Here is a 12,855-nt window from a genome sequence, read left to right on the forward strand (position 1 = left end):
CATTTGGCCATTTGGTATCCTGCTCTTAAGGGCTTCCCAGGTAGATCAGTACTAACGAATCTGCCTGCCAATGAGGAGATGGGGGTTCGATCCCTGGGTCGGGAAGATCCCTTGGAGGAGGAAATGGCAACCGACTCCAGTATTCTAGCATGAGAAATCCCATGGACAGAAGAGCCTGGTGGGCTACAGTCCCTGGGGTCACAAAGAGTCAGACACAACAGCAAGCGCCATACATTCGCCCTCCTCTTAGCCTCATGTTTCTGTGGCAACCACCCTGTATCAAATGCAGTGCTTCACTCTGTTTTGTGGCTGAATAATAATCCACTGCATGTTGCTTATCTGTCCATTAATTGATGAGCATCTAAGCTTGTTTCCATCATGGGTTTGATGTACTAAGTATAAATTTTTGCTCACCAACATTAAATATTTAATAAATACTAAAATAATTTCCCACATATCACCTTTGGAAGTGGTCAAACAGGAGATGGCAAGAATGAACATCAACATTTTAAGAATCAGTGACTGAATGGACAAGAATGGGCAAATTAATTCAGATAACCATTTTATCTACTACCGTGGGCAAGAATCCCTTGGTAGACATGGAGTAGTCCTCATAGTCAACCACAGAGTCCAAAATGCAGTACATGGGTGGCAATCTCAAAAATGACAGAAAGACCTTGGTTCACTTCCAAGGCAAACCATTCAATATCACAGTGATCCAAGTCTATGCCCCAAAAACTAATGCTAAAGAAGTGGAAGTTGCATGGTTCTGTGAAGACCTACAAGACCTTCTAGAACTAACACCAAAAAAACAAACAAAAAAAAGATGTCCTTTTCATCACAGGGGACTGGAATGCATAAGCAGAAACTCAAGAGATACCTGGAGTAACAAGCAAGCTTGGCCTTGGAGTACAAAATGAAGCAGAGCAAAGGCTAACAGTTTTGCCAAGAAAATGCACTGATCATAGCAAACACCCTCTTCCAACAACACAAAAGACAACTCTACACATGGACATCACCAGATGGTCAGTACTGGAATCAGATTGATTATATTCTTTGCTGAAGATGGAGAAGCTCTATACAATCAGCAAAAACAAGACCAGGAGCTGACTGTGCCTCAGATCATGAACTCCTCATTGCTAAATTCACTCAATTTGAAGAAAGCAGGGAAAACCACTAGGCCATTCAGGTTTGACCTAAATCAGAACCCTTATGATTATACAGTGGAAGAGAACTCCATAACTGTTGGGGTCAAATAGATTCAAGGGATTAGACCTGGTAGACGTAATACTTGAAGAACTATGGACACAGGGTTGCAACATTGTATAAGAGGTGGATCAAAACCATCCCCAAGGATAAGAAATGCAAGAAGGCAAAATGGTTGTCTGAGAAGGCCCTACAAATAGTTGAGAAAAGAAGAGAAGTGAAAGGCAAAGGAGAAAAGGAAAGATATATCCATCTGAATGCAGAGTTCCAAAGAATAGCAAAGAAAGATAAGAAGGCCTTCTTAAGTGAACAATGCAAAGAAATAGAGGAAAACAACAGAATGGCAAAGACTAGAGATCTCTTCAAGGAAATTAGAGATACCAAAGGAACATTTCATGCAAAGATAGGCACAATAAAGGACAGGAATGGTACAGACCTAACAGAAGCAGAAGATATTAAGAAAAGGTGGCAAGAAGAACTGTACAAAAAAGGTCTTAATGACTCAGATAACCATGATGGTGTGATCACTCACCTAGAGCCAGACATCCTGGAGTGTGAAGTCAAGTGGGCCTTAGGAAGCATCACTCTGAACAAAGTTAGTGAAGGTGATGGAATTTCAGCTGAGCTATTTCAAACCCTAAAAGATGATGCTGTTAAACTGATGCACTCAATATGCCAGCAAATTTGGAAAACTCAGCAGTGGCCACAGGACTGGAAAAGGTATATATATTGGATTTCATTCTAATCCCAAAGGGCAATGCCAAAGAATGTTCAGACTACCGCACAATTGCACTCATTTCACACGCTAGCAAGGTAATTCTCAAAATCCTTCAAGCTAGGCTTTAGCAGTACATGAACCAAAACTTCCAGATGTATAAGCTGGATTTAGATAAGGCAGAGGAACCAAAGATCAAATTGCCAATATCTGCTGGATCATTGAAAAAGCAAAGGAATTCCAGGAAAACATCTACTTCTGCTTCATTGACTATGCTAAAGCCTTTGATTGTGTGGATCACAACAAACAGTGGAAAATTCTTAAGGAGATGGGAATACCAGACCTGCCTTACCTGCCTCCTGAGAAACCTGTATGCAGATCAAGAAGCAACAGGTACAATCAGATATGGGATGAGTTGGTACAAAATTGGAAAAGGAGTATGTCAAGACCATATATTGTCACTCTGCTTATTTAACCTATGTGCAGAGTACATCTTGCAAAATGCCAAGCTGGATGAAACACAAGCTGGAATCAAGACTGCCAAGAGAAATATCAATAACCTCAGATATGCAGATGACACCACCCTAATGGCAGAAAGCTAAAAGGAGCTAAACAGCCTCTTAATGAAGGTGAAAGAGGAGAGTAAAAAAGTTGACTTAAAACTCAATATTCAAAAAATGAAGATCAGGCCATCTGGTCCCATTACTTCATGGCAAATAGATGGGTGAAAAAATGGAAACAGTGACAAATTTTACTTTTCTTGGGCTCCAAAATCACTGAAGACAGTGACTGCAGCCACGAAATTAAAAGACACTTGCTTCTTGGAAGAAAAGCTATGATAAGCCTAGATAGCATATTAAGAAGTAGAGACATCACTTTGCCGACAAAGGTCTGTATAATCAAAGCTATGTTTTTTTCCAGTAGTCATGTATGGATGTGACAGGTGGACCATAAAGAAGTTTGAGTGCCGAAGACTTGATACTTTTGAACTGTGGTGTTGGAGAAGACTCTTGAGAGTCCCTTGGACTGCAAGGAGATCCAACCAGTCCATCCTAGGGGAGATCAATCCTGAATATTCATTGGAAGGACTGATGCTGAAGCTCTAATACTTAGGCTACCTGATGCGAAGAGCTGACTCACTGGAAAAGACCCTGATGCTGGGAGAGACTGAGGGCAGGAGGAGAAGGGGAGACAGAGGATGAGATGGTTGGATGGCATCACCGACTCTGTGGACATGAGTTTGAACAAACTATGGGAAATAGTGATGGACAGGGGAGCCTGGCGTGCTGCTGTCCATGGGGTTGCAAAGACTTAGACACAACTGAGAGACTGAAAAACAACCTATCACCTGAACCATCTTATAGACAACACAAGGTGGGGGTTCCACCCTGTGGAAACCAAGAAGGGCCTGAAGTGGCTCCTTCACATCCCAGATCACCAGTTGCCCCTCTTCTGGGACAAGCCTGTGTCCCCAAGCAACCATGGAAAAGCTGTGGCAACTTCACGGAACCTACCTCCCCCTGCCTGCCTCTGCTCCTCCAGTGGAACCTGGGGTGGGATGGTTGCTTATGAGCATTGCCAGGTCGGGGAAGGCAGGTTCCCCGGGCTTAAAGCGCAGACCCCAATTCCGCTCCCTGCCGTCAGCCGTGTGGCCTGGGCTACATGTCCTCTGTCCTCTCCTGCAGCCGCCTCCATAAACCAAGGGCCGAGTTCCAAACGCTAACTAGAACACGCGCCCACCTTGTGCTCAGTCTGGCTGCAGGCACCTGCAAGGGGCACCAGGGCATCCTCACCACACCCCTAGGAGGGTTAGATGTCACCCCCATTTACAGAGGAGGACACGGAGAACCAGAAGGTGAAGACGCTTGCCTGGGGTGACCCAGCTAGCAAGTGGCAAAGTGTTGGTCACTCAGTCGTGTCCAATTCTATGTGACCCCATGGACTGTAGCCCACCAGGCTCCTCTGTCCATGGGATTTCCCAGGCAAGAATACTGGAGTGGGTAGCCATTCCCTTCTTCAGGGGATCTTCCCAACTAGGGATCAAACCTGGGTCTACTGCTTTGTAGGCAGATTCTTCACTGTCTGATCTACCAAGGAAGCCAGCAAGTGGCAAAGGCAGAAACTACACTGGGCAGGCTGGCTCTCAGTTCAGTTCAGTTCAGTCGCTCGGTCGTGTCTGACTCTTTGTGACCCCATGGACTGCAGCACGCCAGGCCTCCCTGTCCACCAACTCCTGGAGTTCACTCAAACTCATGTCCATTGAGTTGGTGATGCCATCCAACCATCTCATCCTCTGTCGTCCCCTCCTCCTCCCGCCTTCAATCCTTTCACTCATTTGAAAAGATCCTGATGCTGGAAAGGATTGAAGGCTGGCTCTGGAGTCCGCATTTAGCCAGGAAGACATAAACTCATGGCTCAGGGGGACAAGGACGAGGAGCTGTCATTCCTTTTTCTGACGTTCGTTGGACACCCCCACCCACCAGACAATGCATTGCAGGGAGACTGAGGCCTGGAGGGGAGGGGCTGCATCTGCCCCACACCGTTCTTGCCCTCCTAACTCCCCACCTTCTCCTGTTGCACGGATGAGGGGCGATGGCCCAGCACCCTTACCTGACCCCGATGGTGAACATGCTGAGCAGGTGTTTCCCTTGCAGCCAGCCAGTGAACATGATCAGGCCTGGGAGAAGATGGAAACACACACATAAGTACATATACACACACACGTATGTATATATACAGGCTTAAGGAGAAGAGGATGGCAGAGGATGGGATGGTTAGACAGCATCACCGACTCAATGGACATGAATTTGAGCAAACTCTGGAAGATAATGGACAGGGAAGCCTGGTGTGCTGCAGCCCATGGTGTCACAAAGAGTCAGATGTGACTTAGCGACTGAACAACAGCAACAAAATGTTTACACACGCACGCACACACCCATCCACACACACACAAGTACGTTCTTCAACATCCGAAGGCATTCCAAACTTTCTTAGTGTTTACGGGAATACAGACACAGGATAATTATGAATAATTTCAAACGCTTTTCACCTCTCCCATTTTTAAGGAAGAAACTCTCCTGCTTACGAAAGAGGATGGTTTTCCTTTTTCAGGAAAGGATCAAGTCAGTTCAAGTAAAAGAAAGAAACAGTCACCCAGTTTATCTGGGGCTGTTTGCAACATTTCTGTGCTATTTCAGAAGTTTCCCACAGGCTGTATGTTCCTAGGACTTGCCCCTAGGTGTCCGATGTGACCAACGACAGCTGCTCCCCTGATGGACTCATGAGCTGCTCTCTCTTAACAGACTTTATTCTGCATTTTTGTGATTAAAGACATTCCTTATCCCATTTTTCTCTTTCATCAATTGTTGACCCAGTATTTAAACACCAGACACTGTGTTAGACACGGGGTATGTGGACAGTCAGAGATGGAGCCTCCAGGTAAAGAAGTGGATGGCTCATGCTGGGGCCTATGAAAGCCCTGAGACGTTCTGGCAATAGGGAAAAGTTCAGGGTCCGCCAGGCATGGCCTCAGTTTGCTCATCTGTAAAGTGGGGGAAATGATCACATCTTCCTCAAGGGCTTGTTTTAGGATTTAAGATGTAACAATGCACTTGGAGATCTCAGCATGGCTCCTGGCCCACAGTAACACCAAGTCATGAACTGCTGCGGCCACAGTTACAAGACAGGCGAGGGGGAAGTAGGAGGTGAGAGGAGCTGCCTGTGACACGTCCTGGGGGACTTGCCGAAGAGCATCAGCTGTGTTTTGCAGGGAAAGCAGAGCCAGGGTGAGCTTTCTGCTGGGCATTAGTGGTGTGTGTGTGTCTGCATGTGTGTGGGTATGTGTGTGTTGGGGGTAGAGAGGTCATAAGATCTGATTTATTGGGGTTTCATTTTTTTTTTCATACTTTGATTAGCAACAGAACTCAGTAGTCAAAATCTTAGCAGGAACCCAAATGAACCTAGAAAGATTAGGGGGGAAGTTTTTATTAAAAATAGAGGCAGAGCCCAACCCACAGGACCTGCCCCCATCCTGGGCCCTGCCACAGTAGGAGGGTGGGGGCCTTACAAAAGCCAAATGTGCTTATTTCTTCCCAAATTCAGGTTCAGTAATTTTCCCCCGGTGTCTAGAAATAGGATACTGTGAGTACTCAGACCACAGAGGTGACAAACACCACTTTCCCCTGGAGCTGGCTGTTAAGCCCTTATCAGCACACCACTCTTTCCCAGCATCCCTAGGCCTTTCTAAGGGTTCGCAACTCCCACTCTGCCAGAGCAATTCTTGAAATATTTATTAAAAAGAAAAAACACCTGAGCGATTATCACAGGCCTGGCCATGGACATGCCAATTTAAGTTCTAAGTTAATGTGAGGAATAATGGCTTATACAAGGCAGTAACCCTGCAGGGCCTCTGACTTGGAACATTTTTTGAAACAGATTTAATCTTGTGGAAAGGCCTGCTAAGAGCATCTATTTGACAATCTGTCTTGAAGCACACCTACTTGGTATTTTCTCTGGGGGCTATTATTACAGCCCATTCTCCTTCTGGCAACCCCAGGGTCTAGAGCAGGTGGCAGACAGCTTTTCCTCTAACAGGTTGGGTAGAAACAGTACTCGCTTTATGAGCCATATGGTCTGTTGAAACTCAACTTGGCCATTGCAGTGTGCAAGTGGCTATAGATACTATATGAATGGGTTTGGCTGTGTGCCAATAAAACAGTTATTTGTGAACATTGAAATTTGATTTTCATATAACGTTAATGTCAGAAGATGTTCTTCTTCTTCTGATTTTTTTTCAGTCATTTAAAATGTAAAAAAAAGCCTTGGCTTGTGAGCCACACAAAAACAGGTGGTGAACCCAATTTGGCCTGGGAGTCAGAGTTTCCACTCCCTGCTCTAGAGAGTAAAAGGGCCCTCTGGGCAGCCAGAGGCATGTAGGCATCCATCCACCCTGTCTCAGACGTCTGATCAGTGTAACCCCGAGGAGGGCAGGTGAATGGTGACATAGAGCCACTCTCCCTCCACGACAGACATCACTAATCTATCACAGTCCTCCTCCACCGTGCCTGAGCACAGCCTCCAAATCCTCTCACAAGCACAGAGCCCCTCTGGCTATGATAAGACTTGGCAGGCGATGAGCAGCGGGGCAGCATCTGGGACAGGGCGGGGGCGGCCCCGGGGCGGGGTGCCGGGACCCGGGGACCCCCCACCCAGCGAGACACACAAGCTGGTGGTTGTGGGCGGCGGCGGCGTGGGCAAGAGCGCGCTGACCATCCAGTTCATCCAGTCCTACTTCGTGTCTGACTACGACCGCACTATTGAAGACTCCTACACGAAGATCTGCACTGTGGATGGAGTGCCAGCCCGGCTAGACATCCTGGACACTGCTGGCCAGGAGGAGTTTGGTGCCATGCGGGAACAGTACATGCGTGCAGGCCACGGCTTCCTGCTGGTGTTCGCCATTAATGACAGGCAGAGTTTCAACGAAGTGGGCAAGCTTTTCATACAGATCCTTCGAGTCAAGGACCGAGATGACTTCCCCATCGTGTTGGTTGGCAACAAGGCAGATCTGGAAACACAGCGCCAGTTCCCCCAATCTGAAGCCTCCACCTTCAGTGCCTCCCACCACGTGGCCTATTTCGAAGCTTCCGCCAAACTGCGCCTCAATGTGGATGAGGCCTTCGAGCAGCTGGTGCGGGCCGTCCGGAAGTACCAGGAACAAGAGCTCCCACCCTCCCCGCCCAGCGCCCCCAGGAAGAAGGCCAGAGGCTGCCCCTGTGTCCTCCTGTAGGGACCAGCTGCTCTCGCCGAGCACCCTTCCCCATCTGGGGCTCCCAGGACACACTACACCCCCACCCGTGATTCCTGGCCTCCCCCCCGGGGGCCATCACATGCTGTGCCTTCTGTCACCGCTGCCTTCCCCCACCCAAGCCCCAGGGTGAGGGCTCCCGGGCACCCGGGTCACTGCTGTATATAACTCCCCTCCCCAGAGAGATAAACGTCACTGCCAAAAAAAAAAAAAAAAAAGACTTGGCAGGCTAAGATAAAACCCACTTCCCATGAAACTGCTCCAGGGCAAACCAGGGCAGAAAGGAGGGAAGAGGACATAGAGCTACTCAAAAACTGGAAACTTACTGACTGAACAAACTCTGAGTACAACACCCAAAATTGACATTTGGAAAGGAGACTAGAAACGAGAGAGTGGGGAAGGGGTGGCCAGGGAGGAAAGGGCAGGCAGGTCTATCTCTAGCACAACAGAATTGAGAAATCCAACTTCAGATTGTATCTTCTTAACACTTTGCTAAATGGCAACCCACTCCAGTACTCTTGCTTGGAAAATCCCGTGGACGGAGGAGCCTGGTAGGCTACGGTCCATGGGGTCGCAGAGAGTCGGACACAACTGAGTGACCTCACTTTCACAAGTTGTAAAGGAATGGGAGATATCTCCCATGCCTTTGGATATATGTTTTGCTTGGTCTGAAATTCCCAATCTTCTCTTTTTTTAATTTGGCAAACTCCTACCCATCCTATAAGACCCAACTTAATGTCACCTCCTCTTTGGAGCCTTCTCAACTCTCCCGTGTAAAATTAACAGCTACCTTCTCATTTTTGTTCTCATATTTGTTCAGGTATCTCTCTCCTACTTCTCTGGAGTCCTCCAAAGGGCAGAAACTGTGTCTGACTCATCTTAGTGGCCCCAGAACCTATCGCAGGATCAACTGTGTCGTAAGATATTCATTAAATGAACCAATGTATCTGGATGACCAGAAGCACAACAAAACTGCTGCTAGGAGGGCCAGCTGTCTCTTCTCCTAAGAACTTCCTCCACTCTGCAGTTTTAGCCAGACTCACTAGAACTTCCTCTCATCACTGCTTGTGCTATGGGCAGTGGTTGGCTGGTTTGTTCCTTTATTCACTAAACCAACATTTATTGAGAATCTATAATGGCCCAGGCACTGGTTGACCCTGAAAGCTGAGAACAAAGGATACAGACTCCAAGCCAGAACTGAAGACAGCAGGAAGGGGCAGGTGCAGGGACCAGGGTATAATTCAGGAATAAGACCTGAATTTGGGGCTGCAGCACCATGGGGATACTGTTTGGTATGCTGCCAAAGGTCAGGAGGAACAAGCCTACGCACAGCATAGAAACGTGGCTGGGTGCACCACCAGACTACATTTCCCAGTCTCCTTTGCAGTTAGGTAGGCCATGTGACTTCATTCTGGCCAATCAAGAATGGGCAAAAGTGATGACTTCACTTCCTGGTCCCTGCCTTAAAAAATACTCCCCCCTCACCCCCACTCCCCACAAGTCTCTATGTTCTTTCTTTCCTCATCTGCTGGTTTAACAGAATTATGGCCCACCCCTCCCAGGAACTGGAGGAAGGCAGAGCAACAAAAAGCAGGAGCCTGGGACCACATGTCAGTGTTTGGAGGTGAGCTACCTGGGAAAGCCATTTCACCAGGAATGTGCCTATAGACTATAGTGTGAGCAAGAAATAAGTTATGATCATGTTAAGTCATTAAAATGTAGGAGCTGCTTGTTACAGCTGCTAGCTTGTTCAGACTGATACAGAAACCTCTCGCTGCTGACCAAGAACCTCTGATCCCAAACCCCAGTCCTCACCCAGGTGAGTAGTAAGGTATTTGAGAAACAGCTATGGGTGCCCAGGATGGCTGCCTTCCACACACCCCCACCCCCTCTTCCACCCTCACCAGGACCGCATGCAGAACCTCCTTCACCCACCAATTATGCCAAATGAAAAGAGTGTCAGTTGCTTCCCCAGCTTGTCCATGCTTTTCTGTAGAGGAGTTTTGGGCGTCTGAAAGGATGAGAACAGTGTTAGATGAGATCCGGGAGTGTCCCTCCTGCTACAGTTCTCTCTCTCTCTCCCCCTTTTTTATATTTAGCTGCACTGTGTAGCTTGTGGGATCTTAGTTTCCTGACCAGGGATGGAACTCGTGCCCTCTGCAGTGGAAGCACAGAATCCCAACCACTGGACCGCCAGGGAAGACCCTGCTTGGATTGTTTTTTTATATCTTAAGCTGAGTGGTGATTACACAGGGCACATATATAGAAATCCACGGACTGCTACATTTCAGATCTGTGCATATCACCGTAAGTCTTATCTTGACAAAAATCCTAATGAGTATTTCAAAGTAAAAAGTTTCTACTTTTTATGGTTTTTCACATTAACCATATCATCCTTGTTCCTAAGGAGTAGGCGGGGCCGGTGTCACCAGCTGACAATCATCTCAAACCCCACCTTACAAGAAACCCAGGGCTTCCCTGCTGGTCCAGTGGTTGAGAATCCACCTGCCAATATGGGGGACACGGGTTTGATCCCTGATCCAGGAGGATCCCACATGCAGTGAGGCCACAGGGCCCATGTGCCACAACTGCTGAACCCCCGGGGCCCTAAAGCCCGTGCTCCACGAGAGCAGCCTCCGCAGTGAGAAGCCTGAGCACCACAACAGGAGAGGAGCCGCTGCTCGCCGCAACTAGAGAAAGCCTACACGCAGCAATGAACACCCAGTGCAGCCATGAGTAAACAAATAATCTAAAAAAGAAGAAAGAAACCCAACGCCCCCAGCCCCTCACCTCTTCAGCCTGCATCATCTTAAACACTTCTCCGAACTGGGACTTTTCTCCTGTTCCGATCACGACACCCTGCGTCCAGGAGAGAGAGTGTGAGGTCTGAGCTGAAGGCCCACAGGTGAGGGATGCCAAGGCCCCGGGCTCACCTGGCCCTTCCCGCACTGCACCAGGGTCCCCATGAAGACGATGTTGCTCAGGGTCGCGAGGTCGCCCTCGCCCGTCAGTGGGGTGTCTGTCTTACTGCTTGGCTCAGCTTCTCCTGTGAAACTGGACTCGTCCACCAGGAGGTCTGTGACCTGGGGGGTGCAACGAGAGAAGGTATGGTACCAGCCCCCCAACCTGTGAGCTGGTTTTCAAAGCCCAGGATAGTGTCTAACACCTTAATGTCACTGGTCAACAGACAGCAAACAAGAAATTAGGAAACAAGAATCAGAACATGGTCTCGGGTGCCTCGAGGAATCAGAAAAGCTTTGAATGTGGGACCCTTTCAGAAAACATAGCAATCTCAAATCCTGTTTTAACACTCTTTTAAATTTTAATAAAAACTTAAAAAAAAAAACTTAGGCAATGGTTAAATTAGAATATCCCTTTCAGAGCATCCTATTTTTCCCCTAACTCCCACATCCGGCCCACCCTGGAGTTCCCACACAACCCGTGTGATTTGAGTAGCGCTGAGCCGGGTTACTTGATGACAGCTTAAGGTCATGTCAACACCCAAAACACACATGCAGTCACAGATACACACACTTCCTGATGTTTCCAGGGTGACATTTCCAGAACACCTACTATGCACCAGGTCCAGCACAGAGCACTTCACAAGGCTTATTGCTTAATCCTCACACCTGCCATGAAAGACACTATTATTTTATCCACTTTATAATGTTTTTTAAAATATTAATTAATTAATTAGGCTGCACCCGTCTTAATTGCCGCACTGGGGGGGTTTCGATCTTCTTTGCGGTGGGCAGGACCTGTTGGTCACAGCACGTGAACTCTTGGTTGCGGCATGTGGCATCTAGTTCCCTGACTAGGGATCGAACCCTGCATTGGGAGCACAGAGTCTTAGCCATTGGGCCACCAGGGAAGTCCCTTATCCACTTTACATTTGGGGAAACAGGCATGGGCTGATTAAGAAATCTGCTCAAGGTTACACAGCTCATTAGCAGCAGAGCAGAGGTTTGAACCAACATAGTGGCTCCAGAGACCGCCTTCTTAGCCATTCAAAGTCTTGCAGAAGTGACCACAGGCCCAGTAGGCACCACTCAGGAGGTAGGTCTCCCATGGCCAGAACCATGCCAGGCATCGCCAAGGATGTGCAAGGTGTCTAGGGTGTGCTCTGCTCCTAAGGGACTTATCACTGAAGCAAAAAAAAAGAGCAACTAAAAGAAGTTACCTTCCTTCAAACTCCCAAAAGAACAGTTAGATCGGCCTTTCTCAAACAGAAGTCTGTGAGTTTCTATACTCTCAAGTTTTATAATTCAATAACAATCTATAAAAATGTGCACACTTCCAGGGGACCCCAGTCCCCGAGGATGACAGGAGCCACCACTTGCCAAGTAATATCCATCGAACCCTCTAAGTTCCTAACAGAAACCCGTGGCGTTGGGCGTGATGATGGCCCCCATCCCACCCCATTAGCCCTGTTTCCCAGCTTCCCTGGCAGCTCACGGTGTCTCCACCCTCTGGACAATGGGATGAATGGTCTCTGTGGAGATCTTTGAAGGGGGCTGAGCTGACAGGTCCTCTTTGCCCCCTTCACCTTTTTCTCTCTCTGCTTGGGTCACTGTTTTCATGGCTGGAGCTCCAAGAGCCATTTTACAGGCACTAACAGGATGCCACAGCCCAAGAGGGCAGAGAGGAGGGCTGGGAGAAACCCAGGGTCTTTCTTCCGTGGTGAAGCCACCCTGTCGGCTCCCCCCTTCAGGCTTTCATCACGTGAAATAGGAATAAACCCCTGCCTGTTCAAGCCCATGTATCTATCTCAACCTACCACCACAAACACAGCTACTAACTAATCTTCATGTTTTATCTCCAGGACATCGGAGTAAAGTCATATGAGCTCACAGGCACCTCCTAACCCACAACGAAAGAAGAAATGCAGAAAGTGAGTCATCCAGAACGACCAGATGTTGACGCCCACAGGTCCCAGGCAGCAGAAACTACCACACCTCTGTGGTTCAAAATTGGGAAAGGAGTATGTCAAGGCTGTATATTGTCACCCTACCTGGCATGCTGCAGTCCATGGGATTGCAAAGAGTCAGACACGACTTAGCAACTGAACAACAGTCACCATGGCAAACAGAGATTCCATTTCTAGTAAATGTGGTCTAATAGGACATGA

At 48.0% G+C, this 12,855-nt stretch overlaps 1 protein-coding gene and 1 pseudogene across 1 annotated transcript in view; one reads left to right on the plus strand and one right to left on the minus strand.

Moving 5' to 3' along the window:
• Nucleotides 1-12,855, minus strand: part of ATP2C2 (ATPase secretory pathway Ca2+ transporting 2) — a 75,550-nt gene that overhangs the window by 23,389 nt on the left and 39,306 nt on the right. Inside the window, exons 8-11 of the mRNA XM_070451457.1 lie at nucleotides 10,661-10,810; nucleotides 10,518-10,586; nucleotides 9,663-9,738; nucleotides 4,532-4,598 (exon numbers count right to left, since the gene is read on the minus strand). Of these exons, the coding sequence (XP_070307558.1) occupies nucleotides 4,532-4,598; nucleotides 9,663-9,738; nucleotides 10,518-10,586; nucleotides 10,661-10,810 (362 nt within the window). The remainder of the gene's footprint in view (nucleotides 1-4,531; nucleotides 4,599-9,662; nucleotides 9,739-10,517; nucleotides 10,587-10,660; nucleotides 10,811-12,855) is intronic.
• Nucleotides 7,053-7,945, plus strand: LOC110139128 (ras-related protein R-Ras pseudogene; annotated as a pseudogene).

This window comes from Odocoileus virginianus, chromosome 20 (assembly GCF_023699985.2).
Source record: "Odocoileus virginianus isolate 20LAN1187 ecotype Illinois chromosome 20, Ovbor_1.2, whole genome shotgun sequence".
NCBI classification, from domain to species: domain Eukaryota; kingdom Metazoa; phylum Chordata; class Mammalia; order Artiodactyla; family Cervidae; genus Odocoileus; species Odocoileus virginianus.